Source organism: Ornithorhynchus anatinus, chromosome 1 (assembly GCF_004115215.2).
Source record: "Ornithorhynchus anatinus isolate Pmale09 chromosome 1, mOrnAna1.pri.v4, whole genome shotgun sequence".
In the NCBI taxonomy this organism is placed as follows: Eukaryota; Metazoa; Chordata; class Mammalia; order Monotremata; family Ornithorhynchidae; genus Ornithorhynchus; species Ornithorhynchus anatinus.
The window spans coordinates 56462554-56488797 of NC_041728.1; the positions used below are offsets into that span (position 1 = coordinate 56462554).

General features: G+C 45.3%; 1 protein-coding gene across 4 annotated transcripts; it reads left to right on the top strand.

Annotated features, from left to right (window-relative positions):
- The first annotated feature begins 212 nt into the window (after positions 1-212).
- Positions 213-17223, top strand: LOC100081243 (GSK3B interacting protein). 4 transcript variants are annotated; one of them, XM_029069709.2, is made up of 4 exons: positions 213-310; positions 9260-9345; positions 11787-12045; positions 15229-17223. In XM_029069709.2, the coding sequence occupies exons 3-4, from the start codon at positions 11788-11790 to the stop codon at positions 15388-15390; spliced, it is 420 nt and encodes a 139-aa protein (XP_028925542.1). In that variant the 5' UTR covers positions 213-310; positions 9260-9345; position 11787; the 3' UTR covers positions 15391-17223. The 4 variants fall into 4 exon arrangements, with proteins under 4 accessions (XP_028925542.1, XP_028925546.1, XP_039767926.1 ...); XM_029069713.2 differs by having other exon boundaries at positions 214-310; positions 9260-9334; XM_039911992.1 differs by lacking the exon at positions 213-310 and adding an exon at positions 7410-7931 and having other exon boundaries at positions 9260-9334; positions 11831-12045.
- The last annotated feature ends 9021 nt before the right edge of the window (positions 17224-26244 follow it).

Here is a 26244-nt window from a genome sequence, read left to right on the forward strand (position 1 = left end):
CGCCCCCTCCCCTCCCCACTCCACCGCCCGCCGGCAGGCCCAAGCCGGGCTGGCGCGCCTGCGCGGGGCGCTGCCCAGGGACCGGCGCGCGGGCGGGCGCGCGACGCCGCCGGGGACCGGCGCGCGGCGCTGCCGGGGGACCGGCGCGCGGGCGGGCGCGCGGCGCTGCCGAGGGTCTCTCGCGCGCGCGCGCGCGCGCGCCGGGGGGAGGTGGCCTTCGAGGCGCCGGCAGTGACGTCACAGCGGGCCGCTTCCGCCCGGGGAGGGAGGAGGAAGCGGCGGCGGCCGACGACGACCGGGGCGCCGGCAGGTAGGAGGGCGGCGCGGCGCCGCAGCCCCCCCCCCCCCTCCCTTCGGCATTCCGGAGCCCCTGTCGCCTCACTGACCTTTCCCAGCGCTCAGCGCAGGGCTCTGCGCCTTCATTCGGTAGCGTTGATTGAGCGCCCACTGTGTGCTGAGCGCTGGGAGTGGACAGGTGGGCATCCCTGGCCCGCCCGCCCCCCCCCCCCCCCCGGGGGGGCTCCCAGGCTAGTCGGGGGAGACGGACAAAAACAAGATCACGGTGATAGTCAGCGCTCAATCGTCAGTAACGAATGAATGAAGTGTACCTTCCCAGCGCGTAGGGCAGTGCTCCGCGCACGGTTAGTCCCGGGGAAGTAGCAGCGAATGAGCGAATGACCGCGCGGCAAGCAGGAAGCGCTCGGTCAATACGGTATCGGTCATTACGGTATCGGTCAATACGGTATCGGTCAATACGGTATCGGTCGATATGGTACAGTCAATACGGTATCGGTCATTACGGTATCGGTCAATATGGTACAGTCAATACGGTATCGATATTACGGTATCGGTCAATACGGTATCGATCTTTACGGTATCGATCTTTACGGTATCGATATTACGGTATCGGTCAATACGGTACAGTCAATATGGTATCGGTCATTACGGTATCGGTCATTACGGTATCGGTCAATACGGTATCGGTCAATATGGTACAGTCAATACGGTATCGGTCATTACGGTATCGGTCAATATGGTACAGTCAATACGGTATCGGTCATTACGGTATCGATATTACGGTATCGGTCATTACGGTATCGGTCAATACGGTATCGGTCTTTACGGTATCGATATTACGGTATCGGTCAATACGGTACAGTCAATATGGTATCGGTCATTACGGTATCGGTCAATACGGTATCGGTCAATACGGTACAGTCAATACGGTATCGGTCATTACGGTATCGATATTACGGTATCGGTCAATACGGTACAGTCAATACGGTATCGGTCATTACGGTATCAGTCAATACGGTACAGTCATTACGGTATCGGTCATTACGGTATCGGTCATTACGGTATCGGTCAATGCGGTACAGTCAGTACGGTACCGGTCAATACGGTATCGGTCAATGCGGTACAGTCAATACGGTATTGGTCATCACGGTATTGATATTACGGTATCGGTCAATACGGTACAGTCAATACGGTATCGGTCATTATGGTATCGATATCCCGGTATCGGTCAATACGGTATCGGTCATGACGGTATCGATCAATACGGTAGGGTGAAGGAAGGACGGTCCTGCGCACGGTCGGTGCTCAGGAATTACAGTAGAGGGAGGGAGCCACCGCTCGGCCCACAGGAAGCGCTCAGTAATAATAATGTCGGTATTTGTTAAGCGCTTACTATGAGCAGAGCACTGTTCTAAGCTAAGCGCTGGGGGAGATACAGGATCATCAGATTGTCCCGTGCGAGTCTCATAGTCTTCATCCCCATTTTCCAGATGAGGCCCAGAGAAGTGAAGTGACTTGCCCACAGTCACACAACAGCTGACAAGTGGCAGAGCCGGGATTCGAACCCATGACCTCTGACTCCCAAGCCCGGGCTCTTTCCACTGAGCCATGCTGCTTCTCTACGGTAGAGTGAGTGCTGCATTCAGTAGTATTTATTGAGCGCTTACTATGTGCAGAGCACTGCGCTAAGCGCTTGGAATGTACAATTTGACAACAGATAGAGACAATCCCTGCCCAACGACGGGCTTACAGTCTAAATGCTCTGCACACCGTCAGTGCTCGGTAAATACGGTAGAGTGAGTGAATGAATGAATGCTCTGCCACAGTCAGTGCTCAGTAAATACGATAGAATGAGTGAATGAATGCTCTGCCACAGTCAGTGCTCAGTAAATACGGTAGAGTGAGTGAATGAATGCTCTGCCACAGTCAGTGCTCAGTAAATACGGTAGAGTGAGTGAATGAATGCTCTGCCACAGTCAGTGCTCAGTAAATACGATAGAATGAGTGAATGAATGCTCTGCACACAGTCAGTGCTCAGTCAATATGGTAGAGTGAGTAAATGAATGCTCTGCACACGGTCAGTGCTCAGTAAATACGGTAGAATGAGTGAATGAATGCACACAGTAAGCATCAGTAAATACAATGGAATGAAAGAATGAATGCTCTGCATACAGTCAGTGCTCAGTAAATTCAGTAGAGTGAGTGAATGAATGCTCTGCACACAGTCAGTGCTCAGTAAATTCAGTAGAGTGAGTGAATGAATGCTCTGCACACAGTCAGTGCTCAGTAAATACGGTAGAATGAGTGAATGAATGCTCTGCACACAGTCAGTGCTCAGTAAATACGGTAGAATGAGTGAATGAATGCTCTGCACACAGTCAGTGCTCAGTAAATATGGTAGAATGAGTGAATGAATGCTCTGCACACGGTCAGTGCTCTGTAAATGCGGTAGAGGGAGTGAATGAATGCACACAGTAAGCATCAGTAAATACAATGGAATGAAAGAATGAATGCTCTGCAAACAGTAAGCGTTCAGTAAATACGGTAGAGTGAGTGAATGAATGCTCTGCATTCATTCAATCGTTTTTATTGAGCGCTGTGTGCAGAGCACTGGACTAAGCGCTTGGAATGGACAATTTGGCAACAGGTAGAGACAATCCCTACCCAACAACAGGCTCACCGTTTAGAAGGGGGGGAGACAGCAAAACAAAACAAGCAGATAGACATCAATACCATCGAGATAAATAGAATCATAGATAGATGCACAGTATGTACACTGCACACAGTAAGCGCTCAATAAATAGGATGGAATGAGTGAATGCTCTGCACACAGTAAGTGCTCAGTAAATTCATTCACTCACTCATTCAGTCGTGTTTATTGAGCGCTTACTGTGTGCAGGGCACTGTACTAAGTGCTTGGATAGTACAATTCGGCAACAGATAGAGGCAACCCCTACCCAACAAGAGGCTTAAAGGAGGAGTGGCCAAGCTGGGTAGGCCTCAAAAAGCCTAGCAAGAGACTCCCACACACCCTCCCCCCGCCCCCTGACATTTGCAGGACGCCTCTGGAAACTATCTCCTGATGGTCATGAATGTGGAGCAGGCGGTTCCCATCAGTTAGTTGTATTCATTGAGCACTTACTGTGTGCAGAGCACTGTACTAAGCGCTTGGGAGAGCACACCGGAATTAGCAGACACGTTTCCTGCCGACAGTTTGATTATTAATCGGCGGGGGGAGGGGGGGATGGCTCCTTTTCTCTTCAGATACTTGTCAGTCCTCAAATACGTGTTAAAAACTTTGTGCTGTTTCTTGTAGAATACGCGGAAGGTAGGTCCCGGTCTTTCGGGTTGAAATCTTCTAATAACTGGTGTGTGTTCAGCACTTACTGTGCACCAGGTCAGACACCGTTCCCGTCTCACATAGGGCCCATAGACTAAAAGGGGGGGGGGGGGGGGAGAACAGGTAATTTAATTGCCGTTTTGCAAATGAGGAAACTGAGACACAGAAAAGTGAAGGGATTTATCCAAGGTCACGGAGCAGGCGAGCAGCAGAGCTAGATTTTGAACTCTGGTCTCCAGACTCAAAGGTCCAGGCCCTTTCTATTAGGCCAGACTGCTGCTTCAGTTGCAGGAGAGTGGAAGTCCCATGCATACATCCAATGTATTCTCCAATTTGGAGCTGTTGGTAATATCCAGTGATGATGCTCCCTACTTGAAGTGTCTTGAAAAACGGTTAGAAAAACATCCAAGATCGAGAGCTGGCCAGACAAAATCACCTTAAACAGTCTCATTCCAATACGTTATTTCCCACGTTTTCATGATACATATTGCCAAGAACAATTCCACAGCGTTAGTGGGATAACTTGATAAATAACCCAACCAGGGTTTAGTCTTAGAACAGGACTGGAAGCAGTGGATTAGAGACAGTGTTGACAGGAAAGAGATCTCTCCCCATGGGGAAACTGCACTTCTTTTGTCTTTGACCCTTTTTTTTTTTTAAAGAGCCAGCAAACATTTCTTTTGTAGGCCGTGTGAGTCTGTTTTCTGACATCTACATCAAGTCAAAATTGTACTCTGATCAATCTTGCCTGAAAATTTTTAAGATATACTCATCCGTGATAACGTAGACTCCTCCTATTTATTATTGTGCTATGATTCTTGTGACAAATCAAAACAAAGTTCTGTGAGGTGAGGGATTACCGAAATGATACATAAACGGAGTTACCTTGTAGAGTAGTTGATGAGTGAGGTAAATGTGAATTAGCTACCAATTACTGCAAGAGGGCTGTGAAAAGATGGTTCTGGAAGCAGCCCAGGTACAACATTTTAAGAATTTTAGTGTTTTAGGAACTTTTTAAGTGTGGAGATGTCTGCTTAAAAGACTGAGATAGCTAAAATTTAGGTCAGTATGTTGGAGGCTTTTGTCTATTTGATAATTAGGCCATTTTATTGAGCATTCACGGTGAGGAAAATATTTTTTTTCTATTTCACACCATCACCCTTCCGGCTTGTCTGTCACTTGTCGAGAACTCATATTAAAAGATTGGATGATCATATTTCTCAGGTGATGCAGAAACTGAAAACGAACTTCCTGAAACACTTGGAAAACATTGATATGCAAAGCCAATGTAGCACTTATTTTGCATTTTCTTCTTTGCATCCCCCCACCCCCCCCCAAGTTCTGGCTGCTTGAGGTGTCTTACTTTCATTCTGCTTAAAAAACATGGGTTTTGTTGCATTTTTTTCTCTCCTCCCCTCTTCCGCACACGGCTGCCTGGACAGAAAACAAGACTTTTGTATCTGACTTCACTAGATTCTCTGGCCCAAAAAACATGTCATATCATTTTTTAAAAAATTTAATGAAGAGTTTCCATTTATAAAGTACACTACTCTCTTAATCGGTCTATGTAAAATTTCCAGATCAGAAGTCATCCTAATTTCATGTGTAAATAGTAGAAATCAATGAAAACTATTAATAGAAATAGTAAATGGGGTATGTGTAAAAGCGAAAATTGATTTAACCCACACCAACACAATTCTGAAGGAGTTTACCATTATTGGCTTCATTTTTGAAAACGAAAGCCAGATTACATATACGTAAAAGTAGCAATGCTGTACTACCGAAGATCTACAGCAAGACCGTAGACTTTATCCGGGTTCGAATCGACATAACTCAGAATTTTCTAAAACTGTTAAATTTTACAGGGGGAAACTGCTTGCCTTTAACACTTATTTTTAAAAAGCCGAAATAAGGGTCTTCGATGATTGCCCCACCAACCGGGGCCGGGGGAGGAGGGGTGCCTGCCTGTCAGCTGGTTGTGTAAACCGGAGAAGGCCGGTCAAGGCTAGGAATGGGGGTCCGTGACCCGACCAAAGATGATAAAGCTCTCCGACAACAGCGGTCAGCTAAAGCCCAAAGGGTACGGCTAGTTTTCTCTCCTTCTGTTATTTAAGTTGATTAGCAAGCCAAGGATGGCTCCTAGCTTTGGAAGGAGAGGCAGACTCATCCTTCTGGATGTTTTTTTCATTCATTCATTCAATCGGGCTTATTGAGCGCTTAACTGTGTGCAGAGCACCGTGCGGGGAGAACCACTGACATAGTTTAAGCAAGAGCCCAATTCACCGAGCGAGATCGTCTGGGCTCCTCTCACTGCCCACTGCCGCTACTGGAAGGGCAGAGCTAATTTAGGTTGAAGGCAAGACCAGGCGTAGGCAGAGGGAAACGCCAGGGGTGTCCCGGGCAGAGCGTAGTGAAGCAGGAAAATGTGGGTGGTGAGGGTCCATCCCCACCTCCAGCATGGTCTGGGGTAGTTTAATCCAAACCTGGAATTTCATGTAGGGTAAGAGAGAGATTGAAGGGGGCCCTACCCTGTAAACTTGGAGCTTCCCAGGAGTTAGAAATAGGGATCGGGAACTAGGTGAAATGGGCCCATGGATATTGGAAGGTCATCCTTCCTCTAGGTGATGAGGGGTGGAGAAAGCCCCCAGACCCAATTGATTCTGGACCAGAGCTCCAGTTCCTAAGCAGCTTTCCGAGAAACTTGTCTGTGACCATCAAAGCCTTCTCAGCCTATGGAAGAGGCAGAGAAGTAGCCAGATGGATAGAAACCCTAAGAATGATAACGGAAGGACTGTTAGCTAGATTAGGGATTATGGCGGAAGATCAGGCGTTCTGGAGAACATACAGCCATAAGGTCGCTATGGATCGGAAATAACTCGAGAGCATGATGATAATAGTCCTCTGGCTCATCTGGCTAATCTCTGGCAGAGAAGCAGCGTGGCTCAGTGGAAAGAGCCCAGGCTTGGGAGTCGGAGGTCATGAGTTCGAATTCCGCCTCTGCCCCTTGTCAGCTGTGTGACTGTGGGCAAGTCACTTCACTTTTCTGGGCCTCGGTTCCCTCATCTGTAAAATGAGGATGAAGACTGTGAACCTCACGAGGGACAACCTCATTCCCCTGTATCTACCCCAGCGCTTAGAACAGTGCTCTGCACGTAGTAAGCGCTTAACAAATACCAGCATTATTATCATTATTATTAATCTGAAAGATCATCTCCTCTCGCCCTCCCTTCCCTGCACCCTCAGTGGGGTCATGTGAGTATTACCTTTGAACTGTTCTAGAGCCCACCCCCAGCTTTTCGATTCTTTCCAAAACAAGGAAATGAAGTTCCTAAACATCCCCTTCTTCAGAATCCACACTCGGGCCTAGTGCAGATGCTCTCCCTTACTGATATTTATTGAGCGCTGTCCCGAGTACGCTGGGGAGTATGCCCTCCCACCATTCCTGAGAGTCTAAAGAGCGAAACAGGAGTTTCTTAACCCAAAGGGTTATCTCACAAAGGCATACCACTCCCATCCTGCTGGCAGGCCAACTTGGTGAATTTCCAGTGGCCTTGGGAAGGAAGGTCTTTAGGAACATAAAATCCTCTTTTTCCAAGAGAGCCTCTTCCTTCCCCCTCCCCGCCCCCTCACACCCTGCTAACCAGGTTAGCCTGAATATGAAAAATGGAAAGTCCCCTAGAACAACCTGCTTTTATCACAATTAGATCACCCCCTCATTCATTCAGTCGTATTTATTGAGCGCTTACTGTGTGCAGAGCACTGTACTGAGCGCTTGGAATTTCCAGCCCAGACACTACCCTTTGTTGACAGCGTAGATTGGAACTGCCATACCTGTAGTCAAAAGATTTCCTTGACTGGCATAGGGTGACTAGGGAGACTCCGGGGTTTTCTGTTTGTTTTTTGTCCTGAAGCCTTCAAAAGCTTCGATTCAGTTGATCATCTGCTTCACTGTCAATTAAATAATTAGTGGGGGCAATTTTAGAATTTGATTCTCTGGCTTCCTTCGTGCTGACAATATCCTTTAATAGTCTCAGACACAAAGCTAAAATTGTGCACAGCCCTTTGTTTTCTCACCATCCTATTTATTGCTTGTTAGATTTTTGAGGGGTTTTTTTTCCTCCCAAGTAAAAACTTTCTTTGTTGTTAAGTATACTTAATACCAGCTTTGCAAAGAAGACTGCTTGCTCAGTCGAAGGTAACTAGATGCCATCAAATAATAGAGAATCTTATGGCAGAGCGAAGCCACAGAAGTTGTATTTTCTGTTTGTCAAAGTAATTCGTATTCAACGTAGAAGTAAGTTTTTGTTCTTAAATTTTGCTGGTAACTTTCCTTTGGATATATAAAGTAAAACTTGGGGTTCTTACATCTCCAGGATTACCCGCGGCTCTGCAGAGTTTCACCCCTTGCTTGAAATTAGTCAGTACATTCAAAATTCAGGATTATTTTGTTAGACTCTTGCCATCCTTTCTATGTGATCTGAAAGGTGTCGGTGACAAAACTCTGTGGAGCGAATATAAAGATAAGACTAATTGCACAAATGGTGGGTACTTGAAGGAATGTCGTGTTCTGAAAATGCCACAGTTGTATATTTATCAGGCTACCTACTGTAGTGTCTTAAGAGTAGAAGGTGGACAATCTGTGTTGGCTCACATGTGTGATTTTGTTTGTTTTTAACTCTTGAGAAAAGCAAGCCTTAAAGCAGCACTTATGGAACAGGACTTTGGTGCTGAAACCAGCAGTCTAGGTGGGATCCAGCTTCCGACCTGGTGCCAGAAAGCAGTGTCCCTTCCTGAATCTCGAGTGCTTTTTCTGAGGCTGCTAGACAGGGCCTGGGTAGGGCAAACAGGGAGAAGAAATGTTGGTTTTTCAGAGGGCAGTAGGAGAAGCGGGAGCCTTGGCTTAATTCAGCATTTAGTGCACTTAGCCTGGCATGTAGTGAGCACTCAACAAATATTTTTGAAAAAATGAAAAAGATTGGCAGTTACCTCATCTGTAAAATGGAGATTAAATCCTACTCTCTTCTAGTTAGACGGTGAGCCCCATGCGGGCCAGGGACTGTGTCCAACCTGATCATCTTTTATCTACCCCAGTGCTTCCTACAGTGTTTGGCACATAGTAAGTGCTTAACAAGTACCTTCTAGGTATATTAATTCTGTTGAACACTTAATGAGCTTGTAGGAAGGCTACAAGCCATAGAATGAGGGTCTAGATTCCTGGGTTTTAGAACTTGAAATACCCCATCTCCCCTTCTGAATTCCATTCCACCTCTTAGCTATTTTCTGAGTAAATTACTTGTTGGTGACTTCCCACTGAAAGATGCTCGCTGATAGCTTTGTAGCTTTCCAGAAGGCCTAAACCAGTTCCCGGTTCAAATCCTTGCCAGACTTCAGAACATCCCTCTTTGTTTTGAATATTTTTATTTTAGGGTAGCTGTTTCTTCTGTTGAATACTTTGACAAGATGCTTTGACAAGAATCTTAAGAGCGTACAGTGTGAGATGGGGTCCTTCGAGTAAATTTTAGTCACATATCACTAAACTTAGTTGATTTGTGTAACTGACTTTTAAAATATCTACACGTTTACATTTTAAAGGAAAGTGAAATTTGTGTCTTCTTCTTGCAGTTGCTGAGGCTGGTTATTCCACAGACAACACTTTAGTGTGGTGGCTGCTGACCGGTCAAGGGAGAACTCAGACAAGTAAAATACTGGTTTGTTCTTGTCCCCATCTTTACAGACTCTAAATTGCAACGGTGGTCCTCTTGTAATAAATGACATGCATGGGGTAGAGCTCTAAAATAAACATAGATTTCAGGGTTTTATGTAATAAAGTATTTTACAGTACTTTAAAATGGGGTATTCTTTTGTACAATAATCAGAGATAAACTTACAACCTAATGCCATGAAATTATTGTGGGGGAAAAATGATGTAAAATCAGCCTTTAAAGGATCTCAAACCTGAATTACTTGGTTTTTGTTTTTTTGGTGGAGGGGGGGCTGTTTTTGAAAACCTTGAACTTCTAAACTGTGAGGTTATAGGGAATTTTCATCATTTTTGAACTTTTTAGTGTGTTAAATTTGACTTCATTGAATTCTTTTGAAAAATCAAAAAGCTGTCCATTTAGGGCAAACTAAGTCCTTAATACAGTTAGCCTGGCTACTCTAAGTTACTTTAACATCAGTATAGTTTCCCAATTTACCAGCTTTAAAAGTTATCTGGGCAGTTAGCATTAGAGTAGTTATACTACTGAACAAATGTTAGGGATAGTGAGTAGACGATGTCATCTTTTGCTAGTTGTTGGGTTTTTTTTTCCAACTTCATGAAATTTAGTGTTTTTCTGATTTTTTTTTTAAAAACTAATTTTCAAAGGAACTTCTCCTTGGATGTACATACCACTATAGGTTTTTTGGAGGGGATGAGTTAAATTCCCTTTAAAGAGGGAGTCTGTTGTATAATGCATGAGCAAGAGTGGATTGGGTCAGGGAAATAGATTTAATTTGTAAATTAATGGGAGTTGTGATGTGAACTGTTATTTTAATTATTGAAGACAGCCCTAAAGATAGTATTCATTCAAGCAATCAATACTGTCAGGAAAGTATTTGGAAGCCTCTCAAATTAGGTTCTTCAGAAGAGGGTTGCCAGCAAATCAAACTCTGAGCTAACAGTTCTGCAAGAAAGAGGCAGGAAATGTATTTTAAAATATAGTACCATGAATGTTTCATAGACTGCAAGACATGGTGGGTAGAGCTTGGGCCTGGATTCAGAAGGTCATAGGTTCTCAGCTCTTTTACTTATCTGTTATGTGGCCTTGGGCAAGTTACTTCACTTCTCTGTGCGTTGGTTACCTCATGGGGATTAAGGCTGTGATTCCCCTCAAATCCTGTGAGCCCCAGGCAGGACGGGGACTGTGTCCAACCCGATTTGCCTGTATCCCCACCCACACTTATTTACAACGCCTGACGCATAGTAAGCGCTTAACAGACACCACTTTTACTATTATTACTATTATTATCATCAATATTTCATTGTTTACCCTATTTTAAAATAGCATGACCCCAGAATGGTTTTCCAGCCTCACAGGTAAACACAGATAACTTTATTTGTGAACGACTGGTTCGGGCCAGGCCTCTCCAACTATTAGGACCACTCCTCCAAGCCTAAGGGCTGGGGCTGCTCTGGGCATTTGGGCAGCGACTAACGATAGCTGTGCCTTGGAACCTCGAAGAACCTTCCCTTCATGACTCGGCTGCTCAAGCAGAGGCAAGTGGGCAGAGGTGATGTGGGAGAAGCCTGAAACGGAAGCAGCAGGGAGGACATAATAATAAAATAATTAATAACCAGTAGTAACTAGCCACTGATGGGCCAGCCAAAAGAGTCTGGTCTCTTACCCTCTGGTCTTAAAGGCAATAATTACCGCTCCCTTCTAAGCCACACTTTCCCCCTTCGATGGGTGTAGTCTATGGAACAGAACTAAAAACCCTTACTAAAATCAAGATAGATTAAATCAGCTACCTTCCTCTTTTCACCAGGTCTTCTAGGATATATCTCAGAAACAACTGTAAGCTCCCATGGTAGTCTTTTTCTCCCCTTTTTATTTTTTAAAATCTAAATACGTACTGGCTTTTTTCTAACGCTTTTAGAAACTCGTTCAGTCTTCTCGATGCTGAAAGCGCTTAATACTGTTAAGTAGCCCTCCTAAAATCCTTGCCCGTGATCCCTCCTTCCCATGGAGCCTTTTCAACGTATTCTCTAATCCTGGGGAGATCTCCTTTCAATTTATTCTGCTGATTTTTTTCCTCCCATTTTTTAGAGTCCTAAACTTGAATCAGTTTCCCAAAGGAAAACAACTAGATGGAGATCCTCTTACAGTATCTTTCTGTGTTCAGTCACTCAAGGAAGCTCAGTCCTCTTCTTCCCTCCCGCTCCTCTCCCCCAATTACTCTTTCTTCTACTTTGCAAAATTGCGTCAGTGCATTCTTGAACTTGCCTGACCTTCCATATTGTAGAAACGCTGGCACACTTTGGCCACGAAGAGCAAGTTGTCCAAAACTGAGTTTAAAGATCTTCCTTTGAAGCACCTTCCCTTTTTGTCACTAGGTAATTTTTGTAAAGTCATCTTGGGATGTATATTGTTTACTGTTATTGTTACAGAATGGAGACTGATTACAACCCCATGGACCTCTCCAATTCCACAGGACTTGAAGAGGACCCAGAATTTAAGGATTTTGAAGGAACAGATGTGAAAGACATGAGACTAGAAGCCGAAGCCGTTGTGAACGACGTTCTCTTTGCCGTTAGCAACATGTTTGTCTCAAAAAACCTACCCTGTGCAGATGACGTGGCGTATATCAATGTGGAAACACGGGAAAGAAACAGATACTGCCTGGAGCTTACAGAAGCGGGCCTTCGGGTAATTTGTGTACTATTCATCGATAAAATTTTATTGGTGTAATTTTTTTTAACCTATTTTGAGGGGACAGAGATTAGTCATGGGAGCAGAAGACTCTGCGTATACCCAAAGCCCCAGTGGGTGGGGTAGAAAAATTTTTAAAAAGTTAATGGATTCTGCATGTTGATGATGCTGATGTTTGCAGATGATGCTAGGAAATAATGGACAAAGCGTCGAACCAGTCCTTTTTGTCCCATTTGGAAGAGCAGAACTCAAAGGCTGTAGTTGGGGGATTGCTTCCTCATATGTGCCATCTCATTGGCTGAGGAATCCACCTATTCATTCAGTAGTATTTATTGAGCGCTTACTATGTGCAGAGCACTGTACTAAGCGCTTGGAATGGACAATTCGGCAACAGATAGAGACAATCCCTGCCCAATGACGGGTTTACAGTCTAAATGACAGCCTGAAAATGCTGGTGGCCCTATGACCAGGTGGACCCCTTCCCGCCCCCCGCTTACTACAAGCCTACTAGAACTCAGAACTGCCCTCAAGGCCCCCACGCCAGTAGATGGCTGGATTTCAGGGTTAGGGGGTTGGAAAAGACTGACATGTCCTGTCAAACGGCCAAAAGAGTGATTGGTTTCCTAATCTGGGGATTATCCTACTTAAACTGTGAGCCTCCACGTGGGACAGGGACTGCGTCCAACCTGATGATCTTGTCTCTACCCCAGCACTTAGTTCAGCGCTTGGTACGTACTAAATGCCTAACAAGAACTAGTATGATAATTACGTTCAGATTTCTGGGGTAAGATCGGAGGTGGGATTAGTGGCAGGAGCCTACACGCCTCCAAAGCCTCTTACCATGAAAGAGCATGATGTAGTGGGAAAACAGCATGGTGTAGTGGATAGAGCACGGGCCTGGGAGTCAGAAGGTCATAGGTTCTAATCCCAGCTCTGCCACTTGTCTGCTGTGTGACCTTGGGCAAGTCACTTAAGTTCTCTGTGCCTCAGTTCCATCACCTGGGGCTTGAGACTGTGAGCCCCACGTGGGACGGGACCGTGTCCAACCCCATATGCTTGTATCCACTCCGTCGCTTAGCACGGTGCCTGGCACATAGTAAGCGCTTAAATATCACAATTATTAATTATTCTTCCCACTCAGCACTTAAATTTCCCCTGGAAGATTTGGGGCAGACATTATTTTCTACTGAAAAGTACATGTCTAAAATCATGTTCAACACTTGCAGATAAAACCGGTATCAAATGAATTTTTTTGCACTCTTCTGAATTCGTTAGCACTTCGAAGCTTCTTTAGGTAAATGCCTCGAAACCGACTACGTTTCCTGCCGTTGAAAATAAACCGAATCCCTTGTTCTTCAGTTTAAAGCAGTCATCGTATCATCAGGTCCGTCTGGATTTCTCTATTGTACTCATTGAGGACTGCGCTCATTAAATGTAGCACCTCTGCCTGAACGATGGGTCAGCGGCTGGCAGTCGATCCAAGAGCTCAGCAGCCTCTCTGCTATTTGCTTTTCGATGCCGCTTTTCACGTGATCGATTCAGGGGTACAAACGACTTGGAGACCTAGATCAGGACTTCCGAGCTTTGTAGGCAAGCACAGGTGTCAATATCGAGACGGCGGGTCTTACCTAGACGTGGACTAAACCTGAAGTGACCAAGGGAGAACTTAATATGTAGTGCTTCCCAAGTTAGCCTCAACAAAAGAGGGGTTCACTATTATCCTTCTGTATACCGTAAATGTCTAACTTCTCTGGGCTGTAATTCTGACTTTGTATCTGTGGTGTCCTATCATGTAAGTGCAGTCCCTTTAGTCTCTTTTTCAGCTTCAGAATAGGAGTACACGTGAAAATGAATTATACGGTAAAGGTTTACAGGGTAAGAATTGGGATTGTGACTTGTCTTTCATAGAAGTGGGCCCTTCCTGTTGTGATGAATATCCACACTGACCATGCCAAGTAGAGAAAATATGCCAGCTTGGCAGCTGTGCGTTTTTCTCTGTCACTGATTACAAATCCTGAACAATTTCCTTACTCAGGAAATAGACCTGGTTCCAGTTGGGGGCATCTTTGCTGCCCCCTTTAAAATTCATGTGTAGGCTTAATACACAGTTCTAAGCTGTATGCGAATTAACCAGAGACTATGAAGAGTTTAAAACAATCCCCGAGACTTGTCAAATGCTGTAGTTTTACAGTGCACTTTAGACCTAATTGATAATTGAAAAAATCAGGAAGATTAATTTTCTATAGATGTCCCTGTTCGGGGATGAGACTTCCTGATTCTTATATTACCGAACCAGCCGCAACAGATGCAGAAACTGATGCTTAAGGGTGTATGGCTTGGCTTCCTACTCACTTTTCTGGCTCTGCATCTTGTAGGGAACTCCAAATCCATTGGTTTGGGACTGCATAATTCAACACGGCTGTTCGGTCCCAAGAGCAGTTTGTTAGCTTGAATGATCTGTTAGTCTGCTGGAGCAAATAAACTGCGAAATTGCTTAATCTTTCATTTTGAACTGTGGAAACCCAACCATTCCTAGTCGTGTAGATAAAAGCAAAGTGACCTTTCAGATTAAATTTTGAAACATCTGTTCAAATTTTAGGTTTTACAGTTCTGGCAAGCAGTGGCTCATGCTGTGAATGCCCAAACAAATATTTTTTCTACTCTGATCACTTCCCCTTTACTCTGTGGTACTAATTGTTCTCCTCTTTTTTCCCTGGGAAAGTGAGATTTCAGAGTGCTTGGAACTCTGTCCTGGAAGAGAATATGGAGGATTCAGTATTAGCCTTCCTGGCACCGAATAAGGTCCCCGTACATGGGATCAGCAGATCGTAAACCAGAATGGAGAGGTGACTCGTGTGTTTATAAGACCTGTGACCTATGCAAAGGTTGTGAGGCTGAATTTACAAGCCAGTCAAATTAAAGGAGAATTCAGCGTATCCTACATCTATTTAAATTCTACAGCCTGCAATAAACTTCATCTCAACTCTCTAAAATAGAAGTATTTGTATCTGAGTGAATAAAAGCTTTAATAATCTTGGAATTTAGCACTTCCTGGAACCAGTGTTTGAGCAGAGAGGTGGTAACTAGATCAACCCCAGTATTTAGTTAGGTGACTTGAATTGCATTCCTCTGTTATACCTCCGTTGACTTTTGATCTCTTTTTTTCTCTTTTTTTTGCAGGTGGTTGGTTACGCTTTCGACGAGGCAGACGATAACATCCAAACGCCATACCATGAGACCGTATACTCCCTGTTAGACTCTCTTAGCCCAGCGTACCGGGAAGCCTTTGGAAACGCACTGCTTCAAAGGCTGGAAGCTTTGAAAAAGGATGGACAGTCATGATTCAATCTGTTGTCTCTGCTTTGCTTCTTTGGGAGAGTCCCGTTGCTGGTAGGAAGTCAAAGCAGGCTTGAATTTGTGCTGACCGCTGTAACCTAAAATGCATCTTCAGCTCCGTCTCTCAGGCTTCTGACTCTCTGAACGGTATCGACTAGCGAACTCTCTCTGTTCTTCCGATCCACCCGGGGATTCTGAGGCCTCCGCTCTGTGATGTAGAGCGTCACTTAAATGATTTACTTTCAGGTTTCCCGTGATGAAGTTCCATCTCTGCATTTCAAAAAGAAAACAGCATTAGCCTCTAGAAGGAGCAGTGCTGTAATGCCGCCAGCACCCTCTAACTTAGAGAATTCTAGATTTTTTTGCACAGTAATATAGGGATTCTACTGATTATCTTCAAACTTAAATTCAGCCTGCTAAATCAGGGGTACACTACTAGCTCTGACTGAATTCGTAATAATTAAGTTGCTCCAAGCCTTACGGGAAACACACCGTCATCCTGTTTCCTCTGCACACATTTTGAAATTCACTGCTTCACTTAACTGTTTATATGGCTAATGTGGACTGGTAATGGAAAACTGTGTATAATTTTCCTCATCGTGTTGAGTGGAAAAAACAAGGATTAAAAAGTTCTAATTACCCTTGTTTGCCGACAACCAGCCAACCTTTACAAAGGATAAGCCGTTAGCAAATGAATGTAGTAGTTGCTATCTTAACTTCAAGGGAACTAAGCACAGATATAAATGTAGGAACAGACTCCATTCTCTTTAGGATAAAAAAAAAAAAGGGCACCCTAAATCTGCATTATCAGAAAGCTATATATGGATCTGGTTTCTTAAAAAAAAAAACAACAAAACAAAAACCAATATTTTGGCCTGTGTTGATTCTTATTCTTCTGAATGTTTGTTTACATAATGTACAGTATAGATTTGAAAGTATTTTTGCTTCAAAGTTACTTTCTATAAAGTAGTGCTTTGGTATTCCCTCGATGCTTCCCCTTTCCCTACAGATGTACTGTGTCCGGTCTTAATGCTAAATCTACAATGTAATGTTAGTGCATTGTAAGGGTTTGAAACCAAAGGATGTATGAAGCATTCATAGACTACTATTTGAAAAATGGATACTCTATGTATTTTGTATTTTATAACAAGTATTAATATTTATAAACCTATTGAACTGAACCATGCTGCTATACATTTTTCAAGTATATGTTGGATAGGAACGGTTGAGGGTTTTTGGATTTTTTTTTTTAAGCAGTTACTAAAGCAGTAACTGTAGAAATGTTGAACTAAAATTCCAAATCTGAAAATTGCCTTCATATGTTTACAGTACTTAAATTTTTATCCATTCTTAAAAATAAAAAAAGTTCTTTTGCTCTGACTGCATACTAGTCATTTGATGCATGTAATTTGAGCAAATTAAACATTTGAGTGGCCATTATTAATGAATGTTTTTGCTACATTTCAGAAGGCTTTTTTATTGTTAGCCTTGCTTTCATATCCAAAGTATCCTACCCTCCGGGTGGAAAAGTTTCCTGCCTATTCTCAGGCTAAATATGTGGCGTCGTCGTTTTTTTAAAAACAAAACTTTTGTAAAAACATGAAAAAAACTGTTTCCCTACTTGGAGCTACATATAAAGCAATAAGCGATCATGCTAGCACAATACTGAAACTGGTAATCATTTGAACCCAGTTGTTTAGTGCAGTTAGTTCAATTATGTAATGCTGCTTTTGCTAACTTTTGTTTTGGAATGATGTGGCTGTCTGCTTTGGAAAGGCAGTTGAAATTAGTAGTAAAACTATATCAAACTAAGTAAACCAATAAAACTATTCAATTAGTTTCCTGGTAACCCAGTTCATACAGTGCCCTCCCCGCCACATACACACAACTCTGTCCGGACCGTGCATTAACTGAAGACCTTAAATTCTGTACTGGGGTTTCCATCATGTTAAAATATAATTGAATATATCAATTTCAGTAGCATGCACCCTTGGAATTGAGGATTGCCCTTAGGACGGCATTAATGTCGCTTCGAGCGCTCTCCGAGCGCTTCGTGAGTTCAGAAGTCAGACGTGAGCTTTGCCCTCAGAGACGATCCGGCTTTGCAAGTCAGGCGGACATGCCAGTTAGAGGGGAAGGGGTATATAAGGGGTGCGCATAGAGCTGTGGGAATTGCGATAAGTGAGGCGGCATGGAGGGGCTGAAGTAGCACTTGGGAGAAATAAAGCGAGGAAACTAGAAATGACTTGAAAGGCCTCCTGGAGTAGATTTGATATCAGAAGGCTTTGAAGATAAAGGAGAACTGTGATCTGCAGGGTTTGAAGTGGGAGGGAGTTCTAGGCACAGGGATGGATGCGAGGAAGAAGTTGGTGGCGAGCAGGATGAGACTGGAGCACAGTGAGTAGGTTAACTTGAGATGAACGAGGTTTTGAAAGCTGAGGTGGGAGAAGAGTGACTGTAGAAGGGAGAGAACTGATTGAGGGCCTTAAAGCCAACAGTCAAGACTGTCTGGTTGATGCAGAGGGGACTGTGCGACCCTTGGAGACTTTAGGCGGCGGGGGAGGCTTTAGAAAAATAATCTGCACGGTAGTTACATATTGCCTGGAGAGGGAAGGGGTTAGAGACCGATGGAGCAGTCAAACCCAGGATATGGCAAGTAACTGAGGCCGGGCAGCACGGTTGTCTGGGTGGACAGGAAGGATTGGAGCCTGGAAACGTTAAGGAGGAAAAACCAACAGGGTTTGGTGACAGACTAAATGTAGGGTTTGAACGAGAGGGAGGAGTCGAGGCTGTTGCCGAGGCTGTGGGCTTGAGAGCTTTTCAAGAATGGTATTTGCTAATACAGAAGTACTCTGGTTCTTGTTTCTTCTCTAAGAATGGTAGATTGAAGAAGTCTGGAAATAGCTGCAAGAGTTGCCCAAGTCTATCCCTATGTATTGCCAGCCTTCAGACAAAAGTTGGCTCTTTTCAACCATGATGGTTTTGTACCCCTAAAAGTGGTTCACAAGAAGTTGCAGTTGGAATAATCGAGCCTCCAGACACGGTAGCGCATTAACTCAAATTACATCTCTAAACACGATACCACACATTTAAATCTGTTTAATTTCTGCTCTTTCGCTTACTGACTCTAAATATTTTCCACAACAGTAGCACCAACTTTGCAGTGCCTAAATCTCCCGTAGCTGAGATGCCTTATCTCTGCTCTACATTAGTAGAAAGCCATGCCGAGGGGCAGAGTGGTAGATCGCCCTGGAAAACCTTAAAAATATCTCTGAGACACTGTGGACTATATCATCTCCCACAACCTGATCGTGGTACAGATTTAGACTGTGACGATCAGTCGGCATCGGTGGTACGATGATAAAAATTACAATAATTGTGTAAAATGCTTACTCTGGGCCAAAGCACCGTATTAAGTTCGGGGACAGATACAAGATAACCAGGTCAGACAATCCCTGGCCCACGTTGGGGGCTCATAGTCCCAGGAGAATGGAGAACAGTTACTGAATTCCCATTTTACAGCTCAGGAAATTGAGGCACAGAGAAGTTGTGACTTGCCCGAGGTCACAACACACAAGTGGTGGAGCTAGGATTAGAACTCAGGTTCTCTGACTCTCAGGCCCCGGCTCTTTCCACTATTCATTCATTCAGTAGTATCTATTGAGCACTTACTATGTGCAGAGCACTGTACTAAGCGCTTGGAATGTACAAATCGGTAACAGAGACAGTCCCTGCCCTTTGACGGGCTTACAGTCTGATGGGGGGAGACGGACAGACAAGAACAATGGCAATAAATAGAATCGAGGGGATGAACATCTCATTAAAACAATAGCAAATAAATAGAGTCAAGGCGATGTACATCGCCTTAACAAAATAAATAGGGTAATGAAAATATATACAGTTGAGTGGACGAGTACAGTGCTGAGGGGAGGGGAAGGGAGAGGGGGAGGAGCAGAGGGAAGGGGGGAAAAGAGGGCTTAGCTGAGGGGAGGTGAAGGAGGGGGTAGAGGGGGAGCAGAGGGAAAAGGGGGAGCTCAGTCTGGGAAGGCCTCTTGGAGGAGGTGAGCTCTAAGTAGGGTTTTGAAGAGGGGAAGAGAATTAGTTTGGCGGAGGTGATCATGCTGCTTCTCCTCTACAAGTTCCCAAACACCCAGCACTTGTTTTTCCGATGCTGCAGTGGGAGGGTTGTGAACTCCTTGGTTAGACTTTAGTGTACTTTACACAAAAATTCAAACTGAAGGCTGAAGGGCTCAGCTGGCTCTTACCACTTTAGGGAAGTGCCTCTCCGTTCCCTGCTCGCTTAGGCACGCGCTTTCTCTAACCGTAGTAACCAGGCCGAGCTCCACCTTAGGAGATCATCAAGACTATTCCTGCGATCTAATCAGTAGCTCTTTACCCCTTTTTCTCTCTGTCCTTGGCTCTTCAGCAAACCCTAACTACGCCCTGAATTGACTGTGTCCCGGCCACTCAATTCTACCGGTCCGCAAATGGAGGGGGAGTTGAAAAGAGCTTTTCCCCGTGACGACGTGTAGAACGAACATATCCAGTAGCATTATTAAATTAAAGCAGATTTTATTAGCTTGAGGGAAAAAACCCAAAAATAAAGTGCCCTACTGAATAAGAAAAAATGTTTTGACAAAGAATGAGTCATGGAATTCTCCAATGCCACATACCCAGACACTGTGTACATGATTTACTTAATGCCCGCACCTTGTAATTCCATGCTTAGCTCATCTACCGGCAACAGTAGCAACAGCAATAACTGTAAAACATAAGCCGTGCTGGATTTTTGGTTGCATGAACAGTTTCAGTCAAAACAATTTGCTGCATAAATATTCTAGCAGCTCGGTGATTTAGAATGGGGAGATGCAGCATCCAGTGTTCTAGAAAAAAAGTCAAAGCCATTTTACCTGGGCTAGCCAACTTAGAAACAAAGCATGCGGAGCGTTAGCCGTACTTTAAATGCACTGGTCTCGTGAGCGTTGCTCTTTAAACCTACAGCACATTCCTGCCGGGTACGGCGAACGGCCATCGTGGTGTGAATCGTTCACCGAATGGTATTAAGCACCTGTTGTTCGCAGAGCAGCGTATTAATGTGACTTGGAGAGTACAAGTGACACGAAAGATCTGAGGGAGTTATGAATGATGCATAAATCTTGCTAACTGCATCCTGCTGGCCGCCCGACGAATGTAGCTTCGAGTGTGGGGGCAGACTCGGGTGGGGCCTTGGGAGTGGAGTTTTAAGGTTGGGCGATGTGAGGGGGCCGGGGAGGCAAGAAAGAAGTGAAAGGGAGCTGATAGGAGAAGGGATGGGGAGGGAAATGATCGGAAAGAAGAGGAAGGAAGGAGAGAGAAGGCAGAGGAAGATCAAAGAAGGGAGCTTGGCCGACTGAAAAGAGAACATGGGCCTGGTGGTCAGAACCTGAGTTCACTTCTCAGCTCTGCCACTTGCCTGTCGAATGGCCCTGGACAAGGTCTCTGTATCTTAGTTCCCTCACTTGTAAAATGGGGATGAAATACCTGTTCGCCTTCTTTACACCATGAGCCCCATGTGGGATGGAGACTTTATCTGACGTGATTATTTTGTTTCTCCGCCAGCGCTGTGTACAGAAGGTTCAGAAGGACCTGGGTTCTGATTCTGGCTCCCCCACTTGGGACCTTGGGCAAGTCAGTGCCTGGGGCAGAGTAAGCACTTAACAAATACCATTAAAAAACACCATGCAGTCTCCAGTCCTTGAAGTTTGGAGGCCAGGGCTGATAGATTCCACTTGCCCTTAGCCCCAAAGTCTCACAAAGATGGGGAAAAACAGTGATGGCAAAAATCGGTCAATTAATGGTCTTCATTAAGTCTTCAGTACAGTGTTCTACGCACAGTAAGCAATCAGTAAATACCATTGATTACTGTCTGCAGAGCACTGTACTAAGCGCTTGGGGGAGTATAATACGACAAAGTTGATAAATACGTACCCTGCCCGTAAGGAGCTTCTCCGTCTTTTGGTGGTAGAGATGGAGCCAAGACGTTGGTCCCTTTCAGCTTTAAGAGGAAGAGTAAGTCCACCGGTGCTGCCCACGCTGCCTGAGAAGTTATGGGGGCCAAGTTAATGGCATCGCTCCGGTGCCAAGTCCGTGGTGGGCAGCCCTCTCTTGGCCCCTGTGTCTGTAAAAGTTTCTTTTTTAATGCGAACTTTAACGAGACAGAAATAGTGTAAGGTGAAAGAGAGTCCCGTATCTCCCGAGAGGTTTCTTGCACCACCCAGAAGGAATTATAGATTGCACAGAGCAGCCTAAGGGAAATATCATTATCATCATCATTATTATTATTACTTCGTGTTAAACGCTTACTATGTGTCTAGCACTGTTCTAAGCGCTCGGTTAGATACAATATAAGCAGGTCAGACAGTCCCCTGTCCCACACGGGGCTCGTAGTCTAAGTTAGAGGGATAACAGGCTAATTGAACTCCCGTTTTAGAGATCGGGAGAATGAGGCACAGAGAAGGTAGGTGATTTGCCCGAGGTCCCACAGCAGGGAGCTGGCAGAGCAGGGGGAGATGCTTATTTATCCAATGGGCCAAAGTAACCGTGGCCTCACTGGGGTCAGCAGGCAGTGGGTTGTCTGCTACAGTGCTCTGCACCCAGTAGGTGCTCGATAAATACGTATGGTTGATTGATTGTATCAGGGCCACGGAGACGAATTCGACGGGAACAGCTTTTCCCAGACCCAGGCGTCGGGGGGGGGGGGGGGGGGCGTCGAAATCACACCGTACCACCATGTTTTCCTCGTCAGGACATTGAAACAGAGATCATCTCTCAATCCTAGGCCAGTCAAGGTTATCGCACCCCAGCTCTGCCTCCGGACAGGCTTGCACCGTAATCGACCCAGACTCGTGGCTCTCATGGATGAAGTGGTTTACGTGACTGGCTTGGAACAGAGAAGGCCCAGGTGGGTGTCTGGGGCAATGAAACAGTAATTAATTAATGAGTGGATTTGTTAAGCTTTTACTGTGTGTCAATCACCCTCCTGAGCGCTGGGATAGATACAAGTTAATCAGGTTGGGCGCGGTCTCTTTCCTACAAGGGGCTCAGGGTCTTAAATAATAGTGAAAATAGGGAGCAAAACCCCCATTTTGCAGTTAAGGAAACAGGCACCGAGAAGTTAAGCGACTTGCCCAAGGGCACACGGAAGACTAATAATAGTAATGATGATATTTGTTAAGCGCTTCCTATCAAGCACCGTTCTAAACCCTGGGGTAGATACAGGGTCATCAGGTTGTCCCATGTGGCGTTCACAGTCTTAATCCCCATTCTACATATGAGGTAACAGAGGCACAGAGAAGTGAAGTGGCTTGCCCAAGGTCACACAGCAGACAAGTGGCAGAGCCGGGATTAGAACCCACTTGTGTATATTTGTGCATATTTGTTACTCTATTAATGATGTGTATATATCTATAAGTCTTTGTATCCATTTTGATGCTATTGATGCCTGTCTACTTGCTTTGTTGTCTGTCTGCCCCTTCTAGACTGTGAGCCCATTGTCGGGAAGGGATTGTCTCTATCTGTTGCCGAAATGTACTTTCCAAGCGCTTAGTACAGTGCTCTGCCCACAGTAAGCGCTCAATAAATACCACTGGACGAATGAAGCGTGCGTGGCTCGGTGGAAAGAGCCCGGGCTTGGGAGTCGGGGGTCATGGGTTCGAATCCCGGCTCTGCCACTTGTCCGCTGTGTGACCGTGGGCAAGTCACTTCACTTCTCTGTGCCTCAGTGACCTCATCTGTAGAATGGGGATTAAGACTGTGAGCCTCACGTGGGGCAACCTGACGACCCTGTATCCACCCCAGCGCTTAGAACGGTGCTCTGCACATAGTAAGCGCTTAACAAATACCAACATTATTATTATTGTGAATGAACGTCCTCTGGCAAAGCTGGGACTCCCAGGCCTGTGATCTTTTCCCCAGGCCCCGCCGTTCCCGAGCAGCTGTTGGCTGCTGCTTCCCGTAGCCGGCCAGGCTCAATCCGCCGGGACCCTGGGTAACGTCCACCTCAGTCGGCTGATCTCTGAACTAATCCTTTGCAAAGTCCCTCTGACTTAAGTCCAGGGCAATTGCCGGGCAACCCCGAGGCCCGCTTCGGCCCTGCCACGTCCCGTCAGTCAGCAATCGCATATAGTGAGCGCTTACTGTGCGCAGTTCACTGTACTAAGCGCTTGGGAGAGGACACTATAACAATAAACAGACACCGTCCCTGCCCACAACGAGCTTACCGTCTAGAGGGGGAGGCTGACATTAATCTAAATAAATAAATGACAGATATGGACATGAGTGCTGTGAGGCTGACGGCAGGGCGACACAGAAGGGAGCGGGAGAAGAGGAAAGGGGGACTTAGGGAAGGCCTCTTGGAGGAGGTGCGTCTATATTAAGGCACGCGGTAAAATCCTGCCTAACGACTGCGTAGTCGGACCTCTCCACCCGGCGGGGAGAGAGGGATGCCAGCTGCACTTGTGCCAGCCTGCTTCCTTCCAACCTCTTGTGGCGCGCACAGGACTCAGAGCTGAGGTTGCATATTGTACTTTCCCAAGCGCTCAGTACAGTGTTCCGCACGCCGTAAGCGCTCACCAACTACAAACGAATGAACAACAACCGGCGGCGAGACAGGCCCTTGTCAGCTGTGCGACTGTGGGCTAATCACTTAACTTCTCTGTGCCTCAGTTCCCTCATCTGTAAAATGGGGATTAACCGGGAGCCTCACGTGGGACAACCCGGTTACCCTGTATCTCCCCCAGCGCTTAGAACAGTGCTCTGCCCGTAGTAAGCGCTTAACAAATACCGACATTATCATTATTATTATTACTGCTGCAATCCCACCAGGGCAATAACAATACATGCAAATGTTCACTCCAAGAGCTTAGTATAGTGCTCCGCACATAGTAAGCGCCCAATAAATATTATTGAATGAATGAATGAAAGGTGGACACGATTATGTGCGATGTGTCAAGTGAAGATCTGCACGTGTACCCCCACCCACTGCCATTTTTTCTGTGGTTACAAGGGTAATAAAACCTTCCCCGTCTTAGGATAGCTGAATCAGCTGATAATATATAGCGTGTGCAGAATTCGAGACTAAGCACTTTGGAGAGAATAATAGAAGACACAATTCCTGCCTTTAACGAGCTTTCAGTGGGGATCTAGGGGGGGACTCAACCTACCCAGGCCTTTAGTGAGCAGGGGTGGAAGAGTTGCCTCAGTGATTCCTCCACAGACACCAGAGGAGACCGGATCCCTTTGTCCTGGCCGAGTTGAAAATCATACCACGGCCCTGTTGTTTGAACCTGCCTTAAAAAACAAAGAAACTACTTTTTTGGATGCCCTAAATTAGAAATACCACTTTCTTATGTGCTGTAGAGTTCTGTTGTTAGCATCTTATGAGCTCTCCAAAAGAAGTTCTGTTGACTTCAAACTTTTAATGTAGTGTAGTCTAGATTATAAATCACTTATTATTCATGTGAACGTCTGTCTCCCCGTCTAGACCGTCAGCTCGTTATGGGCAGGGAACTTGTCTGCTAATTCCTTTGCATGGTACTCTCCCGAGCGTTCATTCATTCATTCAATAGTATTTATTGAACGCTCACTATGTGCCGAGCACTGTACTAAGCGCTTGGAATGGACAGATGGGTAACAGGTAGAGACAGTCCCTGCCCTCTGACGGGCTCACGGTACCTCCTACAGTGTTCTGCGCGCAGTGAGCGCTCAGTAAATACGATCGATCGACGGCACGCAAGATCTGAAAGTGGACGGCTTGGATTCCGGCTTGGATTCTTAACCTGGCTCGTCCACTGCGTTGCCATCTGGTGTTGAAGAAGTCCATTTTCCCTTCGTGCCCGCTAAGAAAAAGAAGATACACTGACACTTTTCTGTGACTGAAATGTGAGGGTAATAGTAGTTATCGAGTGCCTTGAAATGCTTTGATTGTAGGTAGTTTGGGTGGAATTCTCATCATTTAAAGCTCTTTAAAGGGAGTTGATTTAAACAACTACTTAATTAAAATATGAAAGCACATTTTTAAGGATGCTGAGTTCTGGAGATGCAGCCAATTGGCTGCGCATTCTTGCTAGGGCCATCTGGCAGCCTGGTAGATCACCACAAGCAGCTAGTTCTTTCCTCGGGAAGTGGGGAGTGGGACTTGGGAAGTTCTCAAGCTCCGGAGCTGGAGCAGCAGGTGGAATTCCATGGGTGGCAATAGCAGGATTCCAAGGCGTGTCGTTCTCAACCCCAGATTTTCCCTAACAGTAGGTCGGCAACCCTATTTTCCTGGCGGTTCTCCCAGTATTAATGGAAACACATCTCCCGTCAACTCTTTCCTCCGTACGTACTGGTGATCACGGAGCCACCGGGCCTCGCTTCTCTCCGAAGGGGCACGTCCCGTTGTCTGTTTTATAAAAGCCCTCCCATCTTTTCATTCTTCTCCTCAAAATCCCGTGGCCACAAAACAAAAGCAAAATCCACAAAAAATGTTCTTTTCAAAAAGCAAATATGACCTTCGGAAGATTTTTAACAGGCACGAAAACCGACCCAGAATTAATTAGACCTCCCTTTTCTTTCATAGGGAAGCGAAGGATGTGAGACATTGAACCGTCAGCAGTGTGTCAGTTCAGAGATAACTTATCAGGCGACCAGCAGACCAAAGTGCCTCTATCTTGGACACTATTTCCAGATGTAACATGAAGTTCTCATTCCACTGGTCATTCCACTATCCATCTACCTTATTTAGCTCACTGGCCTCTTCTAGGTTTAATATTTAAGTTATTTTTCACGAGCTGTAATTATCACTAAAACTGTGTAATTCTAATAAGAAGAATTATGGCATTT

What these genes read in the sequence shown, in the direction of transcription:
- LOC100081243 (XM_039911992.1), top strand. Translation starts at nt 7,841, where the DNA reads ATGCCATCAAATAATAGAGAATCTTATGGCAGAGCGAAGCCACAGAAG. An exon ending in TCAAGGGAGAACTCAGACAA is followed by an intron (nt 9,335 to 11,830) that starts GTAAAATACTGG and finishes CCAATTCCACAG; the next exon opens with GACTTGAAGAGGACCCAGAA. An exon ending in TTACAGAAGCGGGCCTTCGG is followed by an intron (nt 12,046 to 15,228) that starts GTAATTTGTGTA and finishes TTTTTTTTGCAG; the next exon opens with GTGGTTGGTTACGCTTTCGA.